Source organism: Acromyrmex echinatior, chromosome 14, assembly GCF_024713525.1.
Source record: "Acromyrmex echinatior isolate Ae372 chromosome 14, ASM2471352v2, whole genome shotgun sequence".
Taxonomy (NCBI): Eukaryota; Metazoa; Arthropoda; class Insecta; order Hymenoptera; family Formicidae; genus Acromyrmex; species Acromyrmex echinatior.
The window spans coordinates 3,545,216-3,562,903 of NC_141865.1; the positions used below are offsets into that span (position 1 = coordinate 3,545,216).

General features: G+C 32.3%; 3 protein-coding genes across 11 annotated transcripts in view; 1 reads left to right on the plus strand and 2 right to left on the minus strand.

Moving 5' to 3' along the window:
- Positions 1–2,349, minus strand: part of Tsp66E (Tetraspanin 66E) — a 51,149-nt gene extending 48,800 nt beyond the window's left edge. For all 9 annotated transcript variants that reach the window (XM_087413509.1, XM_011057095.2, XM_087413508.1 and 6 more), the window contains exon 1: positions 2,209–2,349. The gene's annotated coding sequence lies outside the window, so the exon portion shown is untranslated. The remainder of the gene's footprint in view (positions 1–2,208) is intronic.
- Positions 1,521–10,728, plus strand: Uqcc1 (Ubiquinol-cytochrome c reductase complex assembly factor 1). Its single transcript, XM_011057165.2, has 7 exons — positions 1,521–1,565; positions 2,235–2,750; positions 7,230–7,439; positions 7,593–7,665; positions 7,732–7,898; positions 10,186–10,380; positions 10,526–10,728. The coding sequence occupies exons 1-7, from the start codon at positions 1,521–1,523 to the stop codon at positions 10,619–10,621; spliced, it is 1,302 nt and encodes a 433-aa protein (XP_011055467.2). The 3' UTR covers positions 10,622–10,728.
- LOC105146683 (sphingomyelin phosphodiesterase 1) lies at positions 10,408–17,472 on the minus strand. The gene is made up of 8 exons (XM_087413496.1): positions 17,202–17,472; positions 14,642–14,952; positions 13,901–14,284; positions 13,593–13,765; positions 13,249–13,449; positions 11,349–11,700; positions 11,080–11,270; positions 10,408–11,015 (listed from the first exon to the last, which is right to left on the minus strand). The coding sequence occupies exons 1-8, from the start codon at positions 17,272–17,274 to the stop codon at positions 10,895–10,897; spliced, it is 1,806 nt and encodes a 601-aa protein (XP_087269622.1). The 5' UTR covers positions 17,275–17,472; the 3' UTR covers positions 10,408–10,894.
- Between the last annotated feature and the right edge of the window lie 216 nt (positions 17,473–17,688).

Here is a 17,688-nt window from a genome sequence, read left to right on the forward strand (position 1 = left end):
CAAGGATGAAATGATTCCAAGAACGCTGTGAGCGTCAAATGGAATAACCGCATCCTTGACGGCTTACTTGCTCAAGATTGAGCAATTATCTCATTGCAGAGAATCAATCGTGAACGTTTCTACAAAATCATTTTATCGCGAAAACTTTACGAAGCGCATATAATAATTTTTCTCACTCTGCTCTCGAGCATTCGATAACTCATCGCACACTCCGTACAGAAGGAAGCGACAATCGCTTGCCATCGTGTTGCAATTTAACGATAATCAACAAGACTAATCTCGAGGGTTACTCAGCTTGTCGAGGTTCAGTCAGCTTAGAAATACATAAAATTGTCTGTAAATATCGTCATTGCGGAAAATATACGAGTATTTAAAACATAGAAGTCATAATGGTATAAAAACGTCATCATGACCTTATTTGTCACGTACAAGGGAATTCACTTATATATACAAATGACAAATAAAGTCACGCGATGACGTCCTATGGTATCATCATGACACTGTGTGTTTCACCTGAGATGCTGAACGCACATTGCGCAACTCATTATGAATATTTATTATAAAAACTTACACACAAAAGAACAATTCGAGTCTCACTACACATACTACCGTTATTATTTCCTTTCGTTACTTGCATCATTACTTGCACGTCCGCCGAAATGGATTCGCGCGACCACGTAGCGAGATATTTCAGAGAATTATTTCACCACAACGTAAGCAAGCCTATCTGTATCTGTCAATCGGTTCTCGCGCGGGTAACTTCGCCGTAGTGCTTGAGCAATACTCCATCCTTTTTTTCCTTCGCGAGAAAAAAAAACTAACTTCCGAGCCTCGAATAAAGAGGCTCGGATACGCCGATTATCGGATTACGAGGGTGAGGCGCGAGCGCCTTTGACGACGTCGCGCGTCTCCAGGTCGAAGAATCAGGTCCGCACTCATATCCGCACTCGTAACCGCCGTTGACATATCAGGTAGTAAAAGCAGCAACAAGTGGTGCGAGGCATTAATTGCGTACCAGCAGCACTCGCTCGAGGAGTCGTGATTGCGCGGAAGTATCAATTTCGAAGGGGGAGGTCTCACGGAGTAACGCTTACTCGTGTCGCCGATTCGTTGCCGCGACCTTCACGGCAACGAGAGATTCCGTTTCTCGGAATCGGAACAGCTCGTTCCGGTGATCTCGGTTTGTCTCGAGCGGACAATTTAGGGAGGAGGCGAGCGTTTAGACTTTAGACGCTTTCAACGCGATCGAGTCTCTTCTCGACCAGGGTGATTCGGAAAAAACTGAAGTTATTCGATAGTGATTATATCTCTAGGGCATATAATAAATATATATGATTTATTGGTATTTTTGTAAAAACTATTCGGTAGGAGACTAACAAGAAGATATCCAGGGGACTGTGATTTTAATAAAAGTAATGTTTTTCACATTTTATATCGTAAACTATCGCATGTATCAAGTGAACTTATAAATGACAAATATGATCTTATCTGTGTCATAATGATATCCTTACGATATCATAATGACTTCTGTGTTCCACCTGGGACATCGGGACATCGGGAGTCAGGTAGGCGACAGACTTATAGTTTCGTAACTCGTTGGTTTTCTCCACTTTCTATTTCATGGGACCCATCGGGACTTTCCGAGATCGCGAGAGAGAAAAAGAGAGAGAACAGGAAGGTCGCGTCGAGATGCGCGAGACTACATCTCGCGATTCTAACGGCTGACAGACAGACATACTTCAAGACTCCCCGACGACCCGCGACGCGCGTCTCCAGATGAGATTATGAGAATAACGACGCGCGACACCGACATCGTAATCCGACTCATCGTCGACGAGTCCATATACAGCACTTCGTTCGAGGAATACATCCTGAAAATATCTTTAGGACGCAAGACGTCCTAATGGAATCCTCTGGGATGATGGGATGATGTCTAATGAAGTTTAGGTCCATCTAAGGGAGGAAAGGGAGGAAAGGGAGGGGAAGAAAAAAAGTGTCGAGCTCGGAAGCGGTGCAGAAGCGCATCCTCCGCCCGCGCGTGGGAAAACTCGAGAGATTATCATCCTTCTCTTTCTCTTTCTCTTTCCCCTTTCCCTCCCCCTCCCCCTTTCCCTTTCCCTTCAGATTTTGATTCTTTTTTCAGATGCTCCTCTTTCTTCTCTCATCTAAATAAAGATATCTGTCTATCTATCTTTCACAGACACTTACGTTCGTGATGCTGGGCTCTCCGGCAGCTGGTCGAGGGCAAGGTCGCACCCGATCCGATTCTTCTCCGTCTCCCTCCCCCCTCTCTCTCTCTCTCCTTCTCTTTCTGCTGGAGCACAGAGTTAAACACCAAGGGCGAGATAGAAGCACCGGCGTTCCGACGACGACGACGGCCCGTCGCGCTCGTCAGGGATCCACGGCCGCGTCTCCGCCGCACGTCATTCGTAACAGCGTCGCACTGGGGACACCGTTCCGCCGGAACAATCGCGAGAAAAGAAGCTGCTTACTCGGCGTCGTTTGCCGCGCATCTGCCGAGTGCTGTGACTGCTGTTGACTGCTGTGGCTGTGAGAGTCGTGAGAGAGCTCAGAGCGGGCGGTTGAGGCTGGTTGAGGCGGTTCGGTTTGGACGGAACGCGGGCGACGAGAGACGCGACCAATCGCAGACCACCTGCGCTGCTTACCGCCAGTTCCAGGTTCCCAGTACCGCCGCGCCGCCTGCGCAATGTGCATCAGCGCTGATCAGCAGCGCGGTCTCACCGAGTCACGTGAGTCACGAGTGACGTAGTCACAACTGACGGCACTGACAACGGGCCATTTTTCGCGCATTTACCGAGGTGACTTCTAATTTCATCGCGCCGTTCTGCGTGTTGCGTAGATCGTAATCGCTCGATGAGTACATACAATTACGCGCGGCGACAATGAGGGTTCTAGCTTTTTACGTTTCTGGTTTCTGTTGAGATTTTTGGAAATACAAATGCGTTGAAAAGAGAACAGGTGCAGCCCATTCTGCGCGCGTGCGCGCTTCGTCCAGATATAAGCCCCGAATCACGCATAGCGCGAAAATTTGAAATTTTTTAACTGTCGAATCACGATCGCGGCTACACGAGTCGGGAATGATATTATATTTTACTCATCTGCGGACTACGTTTGACCATAATTAGACGGTACACTGCAATGCATTTATTCGCTGGATCATAGTAGCAGTTCGACTTATCGACATTTATTTTTTACTCAAATCCTATCAACTTTACAGAAAAACTGCAATAGAAAAAAATCATTAATTTTCTTCTCATAGAACTTTGAGAATTTTTTCAGAATTTTGTATCAACTTTTTAGTACTGCATTTTCTTATTTTCGATAAGTCGGGACGCTGCACTGTACAATCCACACGGCACTGAATGTCACCAAAATGTGACCAGAATATTACATTTGAAATCTGAAATATTCTGGTGATCTCAAAAAAAATTCTGGTAATGGAATAGAATGTCTATATGTCCGCATCTGGTAATATTCTGGAGACATTCAGTAATTTCTGGAACATTCTGTAATATTGGGTCATCTAAAAGGTATCCGCGGTTTTTTGTCACTAGATGTCTGTTGATGGTCATATATCTAGTGACAAAGTACCGCGGATACTTTTTAGATGACTCTATACAATAATACGCAGCACAGAATGTCACCAGAATGTCAATAGAATGTCGTCAGAATATTTCAATGTCTTTTTTTACAGAATATTTTATTCGAAATATTTTTACAAACATCTAGAGATATATAGAATATTTTATTTGAAATATTCTAGAGACGTTCTGTTTGAAATATTACGTTTGCAATATTTTTTTAATATTCTGGAGACGTTTCGCTTCAAATCTCTGAACGGTCGTTCATAAATATATATATATATATATATATATATATATATATATATATCAGCTGCGTAAGCTAAATAAAGTTATGATCAAAAAAACTTCATATATATACATATACAAATACATTCTCTAGAATATTTCAAATATAATGTTATCGCAGAAACTATATTAATAATAATAATAATAATAAAACCCAACGTACTATTTTGAAGAGAGGTTGCCAGAATATTTCATATGAAACATTCATGAAAGAAATTGGAAGCAAAACCTCTCCAAAATATTAAGGAAATATTGTAATGTAATATTTCAAATAAAATGTCTCTAGAATGTTTCAAATGAATTATTCTATAAAAATCATATTTTAGATCAACATCATATTTAAATAAACTAAATCGTATTTAGACAAACATTTTAAAGAATCATATTTTATGAAATATTCTACATGCAATGTCTCTAGATATTTGCAGAAGTGCTTCAAATGAAATATAATTAACAAAAAGAAGAGTATAAAATCACAGCACAAAATATTCTTTGTAATATTTAATATGTAATTATTTAGACATTTCGGTCATCATGGCCACAATCTGGCCATCTTCAGTAAATTTACAAATATCAATTACAATAAAACACAGAATTTACATAAATTTAACATTAAAATTCAGCGATCATAAATATAATTATAAATCAACGCATTCTTAAAATATAATTTTATAAAAAACATTTGAAATATTTTCACAACATTCTGGTGACATTTAATACTGTGTGGGAAGTTATAATAAAAAAATATATAATGGATACAATAATATTAAATACATAGAAATGAGGAATGCCATATTCGGTCGACGCGGATCTTCGTATCCAATAATATTTCTTGTAAATATTATTATTTATAAAATTTTCTATTCAAGCTAACTGGGCGATTATTTGTCGGTTTTGAAATACAGTCCTACACTAAAGCTGGAGTAATAATATCAATTTGACAATCAATTTAATATTATTGCTGCAAATAAGCATCTAATTGGAAAGCTGGCACTGATTTGATAATAACTAATAAATGACTAATAAATTAATTATATTGATTAGTCAATTATTGAAATAAATATGAAAATGTTCATGATACATTAATGGAAATAATTTGAAAATAACATGATTAAGATGTTCTTTGCGATGATTATATACTTGTTACTCTTATGAAAACATTAGTGCAATGGGAAAACGCCAAAAAAAACAAAATTAACTTATTATATTTTCGATTTAAATATATTTCCGCCATTGCAAAGTGCGCACTGATTCTAGAATGTCTGTATGATGACTGACTAAAGTCGACTTGAAAGTCTTACAAATGGGATATTGTGACATTGTATGACTTACAAACGTCTTTACGCCTAAAGTTAGGGACTTAGGGACGTCCATTTTCTAGACGTCTAGCAGCTATAGAGTGCATTCCGATATTCACTGCCAATACTGAAAATCTATAGCACACGTATAGTTACTGTATAGTTTCAGCACTGACAATGAATATCGGAACGGACCCACAGTCGACTCAGAAGTCGGTTCAAAGTCGACTTTGTGCTGTTAGAAGTTATAGAATTGATTCTTTAGAATCGACTCATTCTTCCCTCTTGAATCAATTATGAAAATCAAAATCAAGAATCGATTCATTTTTCAGAAAACGGCATCACTATCGTATCACTAATATGCCCTAATATCAGAAAAAAACCTGAGAGAAGACATGAGTCATGACGGCCCAAAACCAGTAACCGCAAAATGCTGCCGCTCTCTGAAGAAGTGAATGTTAACTACACAACAATATCTATCTTTTTGCAAATAAATCGCTGAAATCGTTGAAATCTTTATTAATTTAGACCCGATTGCACCAACATTACTTTGACTTTAAGCAAGGTTTAAAACTCTCCCTCTCTGTCTCTATCTCTCTTTCGCTTTAAAACGAGACGGAAAGAGTTTTAAGTCTTGCTTAAAGTCTTAATAGATTTTAGTTATTTTAAGCCGGTTCTACATTAGTTGCAAGCCGATCGAATATGAAGCGTTTATTTCAAAATGCAAGTTTCAGATTGGCTGTCGCAACAAACTTATGATCGGCTTGCGTCGAATGTAGAACCGACTTTAGCGATTTCAACTATCCATTTTCATCAGGAGCACCGCAAAAAGGTGGATATTGTTGTGTACATCCACTTCTTTAGAGGGCGGTAGTGCGCGGCAGCATTTTGCGATTACAGGTTTTGATATGGCACTATAATATGAGTATTCCCATTCGCCATTTTTAGTCCTTTTCTCACTCTCTTGTTCCTTTCCTAAATCCCTTGCTTTCTCTCTCCACTCCGCTAAAAAAGATTGAAGAGAGAACAAAGAGTGGGGAAAGGACTAAAAATGGTGGATGCGAATATTATAGTTATGTAACTTATATTATAGTGCTCTAGTTTTGGGCCGTCATGTCTTCTCTCAGGTTTCTCTCTGCTATGTATCATTACAAGAGAGTTCGTTCGCTCGCCGTTCGATGAACCTTTTATATTTCTGTGCATGTCACTTCCTTGACTGGAATTGTCAATTCATTGGCGAGCCTTTAAGCCCGGCAAGCGTCCTTTACCCCGAACAAGAAGAAGAAGCCGCCGCTGTCTTTCGCTTCCACGTTCCGAAAACGTTTGAAAAGATTTATTTGCGGCAACATGTTCGTCGCACGATGCGCTCGGTTGTTTCCCTCATCGAAGGTACCCATCATTTGAATAGCGATCGTGTAACTTTTCTCTAGAGCGAAAACAGGAAAATTGAACAATATTATGTATGTGTGTGTGTATCTACATACGTCGCACCATATAAAAAGTTTTCGCTTTTCGCGTTCCGTCCTAAAAAAAAAGTTATGCGCTACCCTTACCGAACCGTCAACATAACCTCCAAATGTCTTCTAATGTCTATTTCTAACGTATCTATTTTTATGTTTTAATGTATTCAATGTTAAGATTTGAATCTTGATTTATCTCGTTATCTTTTTCTAATTCTTATAAAAGGAAAAGAAAAAAATGTATTAAACACAATTTCTGTTTATAGTTTATAACTATTATTGAAGCATTCACTCAATAATATATATATCTACATATATATTCGTACAAGTTTTATCCAGAATTATGGAGAATTTAATATAAACTGAAACGTTTGATACAATTTTAATGGATCGTAATTTATTATTAGTACATTGAGTCAATACTGAATTGACATCGTACCTGGTACATTGCACTGTATTCGTTAATTTTTATTAGCCGAGATTAAAGTCAATCTACAATGGTAGACATGGATCAGAATCATTCTCTTGAAGCTATAATCGCATACTGTGATTTCATTAACAAGCACTTTCACGCGTTTCAGAATGCGTTATTACTGAACCAAAAGGTAACACATATATATAGGGATCTTGGTATCATCAGGCTGTTATCTGCAATTTCGAAGCCATCAATGTCTAGAGATGTCCACACAGTATCTGAGCACCGTAGGTCTACGGAAACTTTACAACCAAAGACAGGAGGATTTTTTACAAGAATATTGAAAAAAATCGGTATTCTAGACGTCCAGAAATATGTAATTAAAAATTTTTCATTGTCATTCAATTGAGTGATAAAATGAGAGTTTTCGAAATTGTTGTATCTTTACAATCTGTAAAAGCATTCTGTGACTTTTTATATCCATACGTTCAAAGTTATCGATGGTAATGTTAATTGAATATTATTACAGAGAAATATGGATATAGGTTATGAGATATACGAACATGTAATTGGTCAAGTAGATTACCCTTTCTTCTTTAAACGTAAGTTCTCTATTATAAGTATTGTAATTCTAACTCTTGCATATATTTTAAATACGTTCTTTGTAGATTTTAACATGCCAGATACGTTCTTCGCTTGGTTTCTGGTGACAGAGCTTCATGTCTGGATGATAATGATTCGTTACATGGCAAACGAGAAGGATGGAAAAGCTATCAGGAATTTTGCAGTAGCAGCAATGTGGCAGGACACACAAGCCAGGATAGAAAATCTCGGTGTAAGTAGCATTGTGATTGTACTTTTAATAAATTGTCATATATATACAGAGTTGGCCATATTCGACGGAAAGATGTTTTTTTTTTCAATCATGGGAAAAAAACACATTTTTTGCTGTTCATTTTAAAAATCATTTAATAGGGTTCAAGGTCTTTTCGTCGAATATGGCCAACCCTGTACATAGTATCCCATTTTTAATGATGACCTCAAATTTCTCTTGAATAGTACATTTTAGAGAAAAATGTTTCAGACAAAAGTTTTGTGACTTCGAGGGGAACAGATGATATTGATTTGACCTTGGATGACATTGTCAAGGTCAGGGCAAGGTCACTTCGAATTTTTTTAATGGAACCTTCCATTTTTCATTATATATTCTTGTAGCTTACTTCGAGATCTTTTCAAAATACTATAATAAAATATTTTTTTATTAAATACTTTGCATTATCCAAGGTGTCCGACCGATGGCTGAAATCTCTTGAATGTTGTTCAGGATCATGACCTAGATAACATTTGTCAAGATTAAGATCATTGAAGATTGTACTTCTTATTTTCATTTTTACATACAAATGAATTTTTAGTGCAAAAATGAAAATAAGAACAACCTCCAATGACTTTGATCTCGACGAATGTTATCCAAGTCACAACATTCAATAGGTTTTAGCTGTTGGTCAGACACCTTGAATAATGTTAATACCGGCGATGCTATAATTTGCAAGCCTTATAATTCGAGAAGTACTTAATGAAAATGAACTTATAGTATTTTGGAAAGCTCTCGAGGTAAACTACAAGAATATGTAATGAAAAATGGGTGATCCTATTTAAAAAATTTAAAGTGACCTTGCCCTCACTTTGACAACGCTACTCAAGGTCAAACCAATAGTATCATCTTGTATCCCTCTCGAGATATATATATATAGATACCATGATTGGCATTATTATTCGCCTCCTAGGAGATTTTATTGGGATTGTATAGGAAAAATTAATTTTTTATAATAATTAAAAACATAAAAGGAATGTATTTATAAATATTTATTGAATATAGGTATACTATAATAAACTAACCAGATATAATTATGTTTAAAAACATATTTTATTTTCGTATAACAAATCAAACTAATCAAGACTCCTTATAAATCAAAGCACTGGAAAGAATAAGGGCAGTAGGAGTCAAGCGCAGAAGACGTCGCGCAAATAATATATTTATGAAGTGTGAAACTTCTTTATTCACTAAAACGCGCTTACGTGTTTCGGCTCACTTTTGAGCCTTCCTCAGAGAAAACATAATATTTTATTTTAATGCATATTTAGTTTTATAAGCTCCCTTTCCATGAAAATTTACTTGAAATTGAATCTAAATTACATTTAAACAGTATTGGATAAGTTAACGTTTTTTTTTAAACTAAATTAAATTAAAATTAATGGCTTACAAAATTAATAAAATTATTTAAAAGTTGAAGAAATAAAAAATTAACTTAATAAAAGTTAAGATTGAATTAACTTAAGTTTTAAAAAGAGTTAATTTTGAAAAAAATTATTTTTGAGATAAGAATGTCTTAATTTTTCTTAAAATGAGATTATTTTGATAATACTTACAATATAGATTATTAGGTAAATTTAATTTTTTTATTCACATATAAGTTACATAATAAAAGTCACACTGTAAGACATTTTTCAAAATCTTGCGAGAGAGAAGGATATATATTTACATTATTTCTATGTCTTTAACCTTTATCTAACTTTCTTTAACTGCCGAAACGACTGTTCACGCATGTTTACGACTACTACTAGATATTTGTTACAAAAAGTATACATAAAAATTTTGAAAATGGGTGGATGTGCAGCACTGTTTTACAACAATTCTTCATTTAAGGCTCATTTCATATTTATGTTACTGTAATATAATATTTATGACAGCTTAGTGTGATTCAAATATGAATAGGAATTGACAAAACCTAGCGAGAATTAAAAAACTGACTATGGTGTGACTCTTATTATTATAAAGTTTCTAATTATAAAATCATTGAACTTTTTTTACATTAATTCTCTAATGTTTAAAATTTTATTAATACTATTGTATGCACAATTCATGGATAGATGACCGTCTACGTCTGTGGCTACAATTAAACCTTCCTATATTAAAATCTATTGCTTGCAATAAAAATATACATATAACTTTTTTACTTAATTTTTCCAAAACTTTCATGATGTGATATTTCGATTTGCGATTTTCCGAATACCTTATACAATGTATATATACTTATACGCTTATAATTGTTATATTATTGCAGCTAATCAAAACCAAACTCAAAAATAAACAATTACAAGAAATATCACATCAATTCAATGCTGCTATAATAGGTTACGACGAGGGCATACAATCTGATGACAAAGTATTAGCAGGAGCATTATGGAGAAGATTCTTTCAGTTGGAATGCAATAATCCGGAACACATTGAAACACTTCTAATTTATGTTAGGAAACAGGTAAAGCTTTAGGAAATAATGCATAACTATATTTTGTATTTTATTCCATGATATCGGCATAAGATAACTTGCTAAAGTTAACTATATACAATTTTTATAATTATACATTATGTGAAAAGTAATTTCTTTTTTGTTCGCTTTTCAGATTTGTTTGTTTGACAGTTTACCAAATGATGAAATTTTAAGAAAACCTATTTTACAATTAATAGACATAAAAAGTTTATGTAAGCATCAATATTAATTACAATTAACAGACGAAATTAATGAAATATTATGTTTTTGTAAATACATAATGTTATTATGAAGAGTTATTATAAAAATATAGTAATAAATATAATAATATAATAACTTTTTCGTAAAGTATTTTCTCTAAATTAAAATGCTTTTCACTTAAAACATTTTACATTAATAATCCATCAGGTTAAATTTGGTCTTTAAATTAAAATGTTTTTCACTTAAAATATTTTATATTAACCCATTAGGTTAAATTTGATCAAATGTAAATTCAAGACTATTAATTATCACATTTAATTTTGTGATCTCCCAGATTCACAATTACGTCGCATATGAAAACTCTCATGCATTTTGCATCGCATTCCTTCGTCAGTGATGGTTCAGCTTGTTTAAAATAGTTCCTGAATCAATTATTGTTAGATGAGATAGAACACTGGGCAGACACAACAATTCTCTATACATTACCTGTAGTAACGATTTAGCAGCTTCTCGTCATTCAGTAATTTAAACAACCAAGCTTGTAATGAATCGTACGTCAAGTCGGAAAGTTCATATTCCTCTTTAAACGAATATGACTTATACCATAATGGCCGCTGATCAGAGTTAATATTCGCTAAAGTCAAATTGTATATCCAATTCTCGAAATCTTTGACTTCCTATAACAGAGTTTAACCCATCGTGTAAATGTACATTTTATCGAAACGTGTATTTTACCGGAACAATGTAATACTTACGTAATTTTTGCTGTCAATAGTGTAAAACTTATAATTGGGATTTACATTCTGGTAAGTAGTTACGCTACCACCGTTCCAAGCGACGTTACTAATCTTGCTATTATCATCACTGCCATAAATCAGCTGTAATTCATCTTTGTGCGTATGGCCGTTGAATTGCGCTCTGATTATGTGGGCAAATCTATTAACAATTTTGACGTATTCTCTTTTCCACGTAGTTTGACAATCCGTATTACCAGGAGGAAGATGCGCTAATATGTGCACATACTCTCTATCCATTTCAGCTTGCAAAAGCATATCCGCCAACCATTGTAACTGACCATCAGGATCTCGCGGTTGATATAGTTGCCACCTGCAGAAATGATTCTATACAAAACCGCGTAAAGTAAAATATTTGATTTATATACTTCCTGCATTTAAAATAAATGTAATATGATAATGTAAAAAGAGTTAGCATAACAAATATTGAAGAGATCAATTATGTATATTACTATATTGCTGCATTGATAGAAAATAGCAATTTTTTAATAGAGTATTTTTAAAATTCTTTCCGAATTGGAACGTTCTAATTAGGGTAGTGAATATACATAACTTCATTTTATCCATGTTATACCTTCAATAGAAGAAAATTTACTTCCTTTTACAAAGTTAAGAAGTAACTTTATTTACAGTTTCACTTGCAAGTCACACACATCCATCTATACCTTATGTTAACTAAAAATTTTTATCAAAAAGTTACTGTTATCTAAACCTAAACACTCAATTATAATATAATTCTTTAAAATTACATCATAAGTGTAAGAAATTTAGAAGAAACAAAACAGGAGTTATCAGCGTTAGGATTGCGTACTTGTGGCAGGATGGAAGTCTACCAATATGGAGAAAACCAGGCCTCGGTTCGAATTCCGAAGCATCTTGATACTTTTCTCTTGTTGCTTATTTTTTACGTAAGTTTTCAAAATTCGAACAGAATTATTTATCAGAATTATGACACTTTTCCATGTATTGACAAATGTATCGTTTTTCACAATATATTAATCATTCTTTTATCAATTTTTTTTCATTATCTTAAAAATGTTAATTCTTTCATTTGTATTGTCAGGGTTGCCACAGACTTGGAAAACTGAGAAAAGTCAGAGAAATTGAAATTGGCCATGGAAAATCGGGAAAAATGTAAAAAAGTCTGGAATTTTGAAATTTGCTCACAATTTCCTTAAACTACTACTATTCTAGATAATCGTTATAATTTTTTAATATTATATCTGACGTTTATAGAAATACGTTCAAAACACTTTAAACGATTTTAATAAAATAATTAAAATTTATATTTTATTCAGTATTTTTATTTGATCGCTCTTTTTCATAACTGCATTCTTTTTTTCAATACTAATTTATTTATTTATTTATTTTTTTTGCTTGAATTTGCACCCAAAATTTTAGTGTGCTATTAACTTTTTTTGCGTTGTTTTTAATAATATATACTAGCTTTTCCTATAATTCTTGACTTTAGATGTGTTAAAATTTATATATTTTATATTGGAAAATTTTCCATTTTCATCTGGAAAACCAGGAAAAGTCAGGAAATTTTAAAATTTATTTTCTGTGACAACCCTGGTTGTTATGCAAATAATTTTTATTTTATTTGTAGATTGCAATATCATAATTCATTTGATTGATCTACTATGTAGACTCTCTTATCTTATTATTAGTAATATTTTCGCTTTTTCAGAGATATCAGTCAATAAATACTTTTATATAAACGCGACAATATATTGTGATGCATAAGATAATTCACAATATTAATTGACTAATATCTTAGATTGATAACGTTAATTACGATATTGCAATCTACAAATAAACTACTTGTATGTCAATTAAAAAACTGATTTAATATGCTCACCAGTTGTAAGAATAACACACGTTATTGTTCAAAACTATAATTCTAAATCCTTTTTTAGGCGAAACCGTATAAAATCCGCCTTCTAGAATAGTAGGACGTGTAGATTCCGGTAACCACCCGAAATCAATCCATAAATCAGCCATTAGTTCATACAGCCATTGCGTGCTTATCTCATTATTAGTAATAATCCTAGGTGCAAATCTAAAAGAATTGTTCGACACTATATATATTAATATCAAATACGGGAGTATATGTATGTACGTATTAATCGTATATGTATATATATATATATATATATATATATATATATATATTTATATTAAAACATTTTTTGGATAGCTTACTGATTTAAAGGATGAGGCTCGTGATTACCCAGAACAGGATATACAGAAATATTTTTGAACGTTTCGTAAATTTGAAAATAGGTTTTGTTTAGACTTTCTATATTTCCCTCTATACTAGTCTCCCAAATACCGTGGTCTATTACGTCACCAGTGAAGTAAACATAGGAAATATTCTACATAAATTAATATATTAATTAATATTCTCTAAAATAACTTGCGGTTTTGAAGAATTATAAATAATAATATAGATATTATAAATATTTATAATATACATATTATAAATAATAATATGTAGATTTCTTGCGTACTTGATGTTCAGCTATAACGTGATCTAGGACGTCAAGAACGCTATGCCACGGACTGTCGCAATAATGATAATCTCCCCAATAGCCTGCCACCTTGCCGCTTGTATTTGTGTCGTTTTGTCCTTTTCGGCAACAAGTTGGCTCATTGCAATATGCATTACCATAAGGTTCGTAGTTAGGATCGTAATGAATATCTGTTATTTGCAATATATTTATGGTTTCATTGCTCTCTTCCGGTTTAATATATTTTGGAGGACCATCATCAATATTAACTGTCCAATTAAACTCGTTATTATTAAGTGGACAAAACGGTGATTCTAATAAAACTCCGCAAATTGTATCTGCCGTTAAATTAGGCTTTGAATCTATGATATACAAAATTGTTGGCTGCAAATAAAATATTCAGACCCATAAAAAGAAAAATTAATAATAAAAAACACTCTAAAAATCTTATCGTCTCAAATATATAATCTTCGTGAATTCATTAATTTGAATCGAATCTTATAAAAATCTTATATAAATCTTATAGAACCCGATAAAATACGATAAGATAGAAATCCTACTGTTGTTTTCTATCATCTTTTTTTTTATCAGGGATAGTATATTGAGTATATTGAGTATATTAAAAATAATTGATGTTAAAGATATTATATTGCTATGAAGAAATTTTTGCATATTGATATTATAATAAAAAATTTTCAATTTAATTTAATTTTATTTGTAATAACAATTCAATTTACTTACCAAATTGATAGTTATCACACCATCGCAGACTTGTGGAGATTGCAATTTCAGTAGAGTACAAATTTTAATCATTTTATTCTTTATATCTTGCATTGACATGCCCTGTCTACGATAGTTTATAAAAGTATTTAGGACAGACTTACATATTATGCAAATCTTTTCGCTATTTTCACCGTCGAAACTACGCCAATCTTTACGCAACAGATTAGTTGGAAGAGATAGATTATGGATTAACTGTTGAAATTCTTCAGATTTCTCATCTATTGTTATCCAATTATTAATTTCATGTGTAAAATGTGATATTATGTCATCTGCAAAAACAGATAAAATCAATATCTTTCAAAGTTTGCAACAAAACATTATACAAGATATATATATATATATATATATATATATATAAATTAATACGAATATGTGTACTATTATTTTATGCAATTCCGTTTTAAATAATTATAAATTTAATGAAAGCAAGGACTCCATAAATTTAAAATAATAAAAAGTAATAAAGACTGGGAGTCAAAATGGGCATCGAAATCACATCAAGGTTTACGAAATAAACTAAATAAATATAAAATAATCGCATTATTAACTGCGTTGACTACCACAGCCTTTATTACTTTTTATTATTTTAAATAATTATTTTATATGAACCGATAAATAATCTTACGATAGCAAAAAAAGACGTTTTGGCTATTTTCAACATCTAACATGAAAAAGTTCCAACATGTGCATACAAATTATATATCATATTAAATAACTATTTAAGCGGAGTGGTATATTGCTTGTGAAAACTTTGAGATCATAAGAGAAATTATGATCAAAAATAATAATGCTATCATATTTATCGATAAAAATTTATTAAATGAGACCTCAAAACATTCTGAGATTCAAGCAACAAGAACTATTGTTATTTAAACATGTATAACTCGATAAACATTTTATTCAAAACCTATTTGAAATCAAACTTTATTATTTATATCGGACACTTCATTGCTCATCAATCGCTAAAAAATCTTCCAATTATATATATATATAAGTAACAGTACAATCCTAATTGTTATTTAATTCTCGATCGATGTCTTCGATGATTATTTAATTTTTCTTAATAGATGCGAAAGCATTAGATTTATTGTCTTTGATATTATAATTTCTTTTTGTTTTTTGAAGTTTCTCTAAAATAAGAATATATTTTATACACCTCAAAATTTTATGTTAAACGGAAACTAAAGAGCTTCACATCTTTTATATTTTTTATATCGAAGTACATTCTATTAAGTGTCAAGGTTGCGCAAATAATTAATCATGAAACGTACCGTAAAGGATCATCATTTAATTGGTCATAATCTGTAAGAATTAATCAATTATAGATTTCCCCTCTCACTGTGATTGGTCAATTCTTACAGATTATGACATATAAATTAGCAGATTAGTATAAATGATCTTCAAGAATTAGTTAATTAGAGCTGAAGATTTTTGAAGAATTTTGTACTGTTTTGGTTTATTCTTAAAGATCATTTATATTACTTAGCTGTAATTTATAAGAATTGACCAATAGTCGATTATTTCCCACTCATTCGATTGTGATTATAGTCAATTCTTACAGATTACAGCTAGTATAAATGATCCTTACAGTTACGAAAAATGTGTGTGGGAGTCTCTTTAGAGGGTCCGTACACGTCGTATACTTTCCGTAGCTAATAGCTAATTGAGCTAATTTTTAACGGTATTACGATTACTGCTATGAAAAATGTGTACTGACTCTCTTAGGATCACAACACACAAAAAAATTCAAACAGTAAGATATAAACAGTCAGAAAAATTGTTGATGGCCTTATGCTATGACCTTATAGTCTCTACTGTGATTGGCCAATTCGCTTATTGCTTACGTTTTTTTTGTATGCCATGGTCTTTAGTAATGTGAATGTACAATAATAAGATATTTATGTTGCTATCAAGATAAATAAAAATAGCAACGATATAGGATAATATAAACAGCATGAACATTATATTAAACTTTATAGCATTATTTTATGTTATAATTTAATAATTTTTTGTTTTATGTATATATAATATACCCAACAAACGAGAATGGATTAAAATGGATTGACATTTTTTTCTATTTGAATGCGTATTTTAAATAGCAAATACTTTTTTTAATTGGATTCAATTGGATGGAAAAACTGCATTTCTTATTCAAAATTTTGAATTGAACAGTATTCACAATGCACAGAAAAAGCTAATATTATTTTTGGATTGAAAGACATAGAGATATGCTCCATGTAATTCTATAAATGAATAAAAATGCATTCAGGATTGAAAAGCATTTATTTTAACATTCGTGAATCAATATTTCTAAAAATTTGAATCCATTCCAATTCATTTCAATCCATTCTCGTTTGCTGGATATATATATATATATATATATATATATATATATATATATAAACAGATTGTATATTTAAAAGATATATGTATATACAAAATCTTTAAGATTAAATATACAAAAAATGTGCTGTTTCTTTATTTAAATTCTAATATTTTATCTAATAGTTTATCGTACTTGTCTTGCTTGTCACGTCGCTGTTTGCAACTTTTAAGAAAAGTGCAAAAAACAATAGTCTGCAGAACCTCATGTTGATGCGATCACTTGATCACTGTAGCACCACTGTATCACCAGAGTTATTGAACAGTTATATAGTGTCAGTGTTATTATATCTTTCAGATAATTTCCCCACTTCTTCTCAAATAGCTTTCAAATAGCTTTGAGGTTCAATATGTAAGAGTGATAGAGATGGTAGATAATTAACCCCATCAATATACTACATTATGACCAACACAAAACAAATAAGAAAAACATTATCATTATCGCGAGATCAGATTGTTTTAATATTTGTAGTAAGTAAGAATATTTCGTCTTGATAAATTATGTAACGGAAATTTACTTAGTTTTTAATGTTACATGCTGTATCATTATAACTGAATTAATAGTATGATCATCTAATTAATACAAGATAATATCATCATCTAAACACAAACAAATAATGATG

Bases quoted from the DNA above. Each gene is read 5' to 3' on its own strand.
- Uqcc1 (XM_011057165.2), top strand. From the start codon at position 1,521: ATGACTTCTGTGTTCCACCTGGGACATCGGGACATCGGGAGTCAG. The intron at 2,751-7,229 runs GTGAGTCACGAG...CACGCGTTTCAG, and splicing joins GCGCGGTCTCACCGAGTCAC to AATGCGTTATTACTGAACCA. The intron at 7,440-7,592 runs GTAATTAAAAAT...ATATTATTACAG, and splicing joins TTCTAGACGTCCAGAAATAT to AGAAATATGGATATAGGTTA.
- LOC105146683 (XM_087413496.1), bottom strand. From the start codon at position 17,274: ATGAGGTTCTGCAGACTATTGTTTTTTGCACTTTTCTTAAAAGTTGCA. The intron at 13,766-13,900 runs GTACGCAAGAAA...TAATTTATGTAG, and splicing joins ACGTTATAGCTGAACATCAA to AATATTTCCTATGTTTACTT. The intron at 13,450-13,592 runs GTAAGCTATCCA...CAATTCTTTTAG, and splicing joins GAGCCTCATCCTTTAAATCA to ATTTGCACCTAGGATTATTA.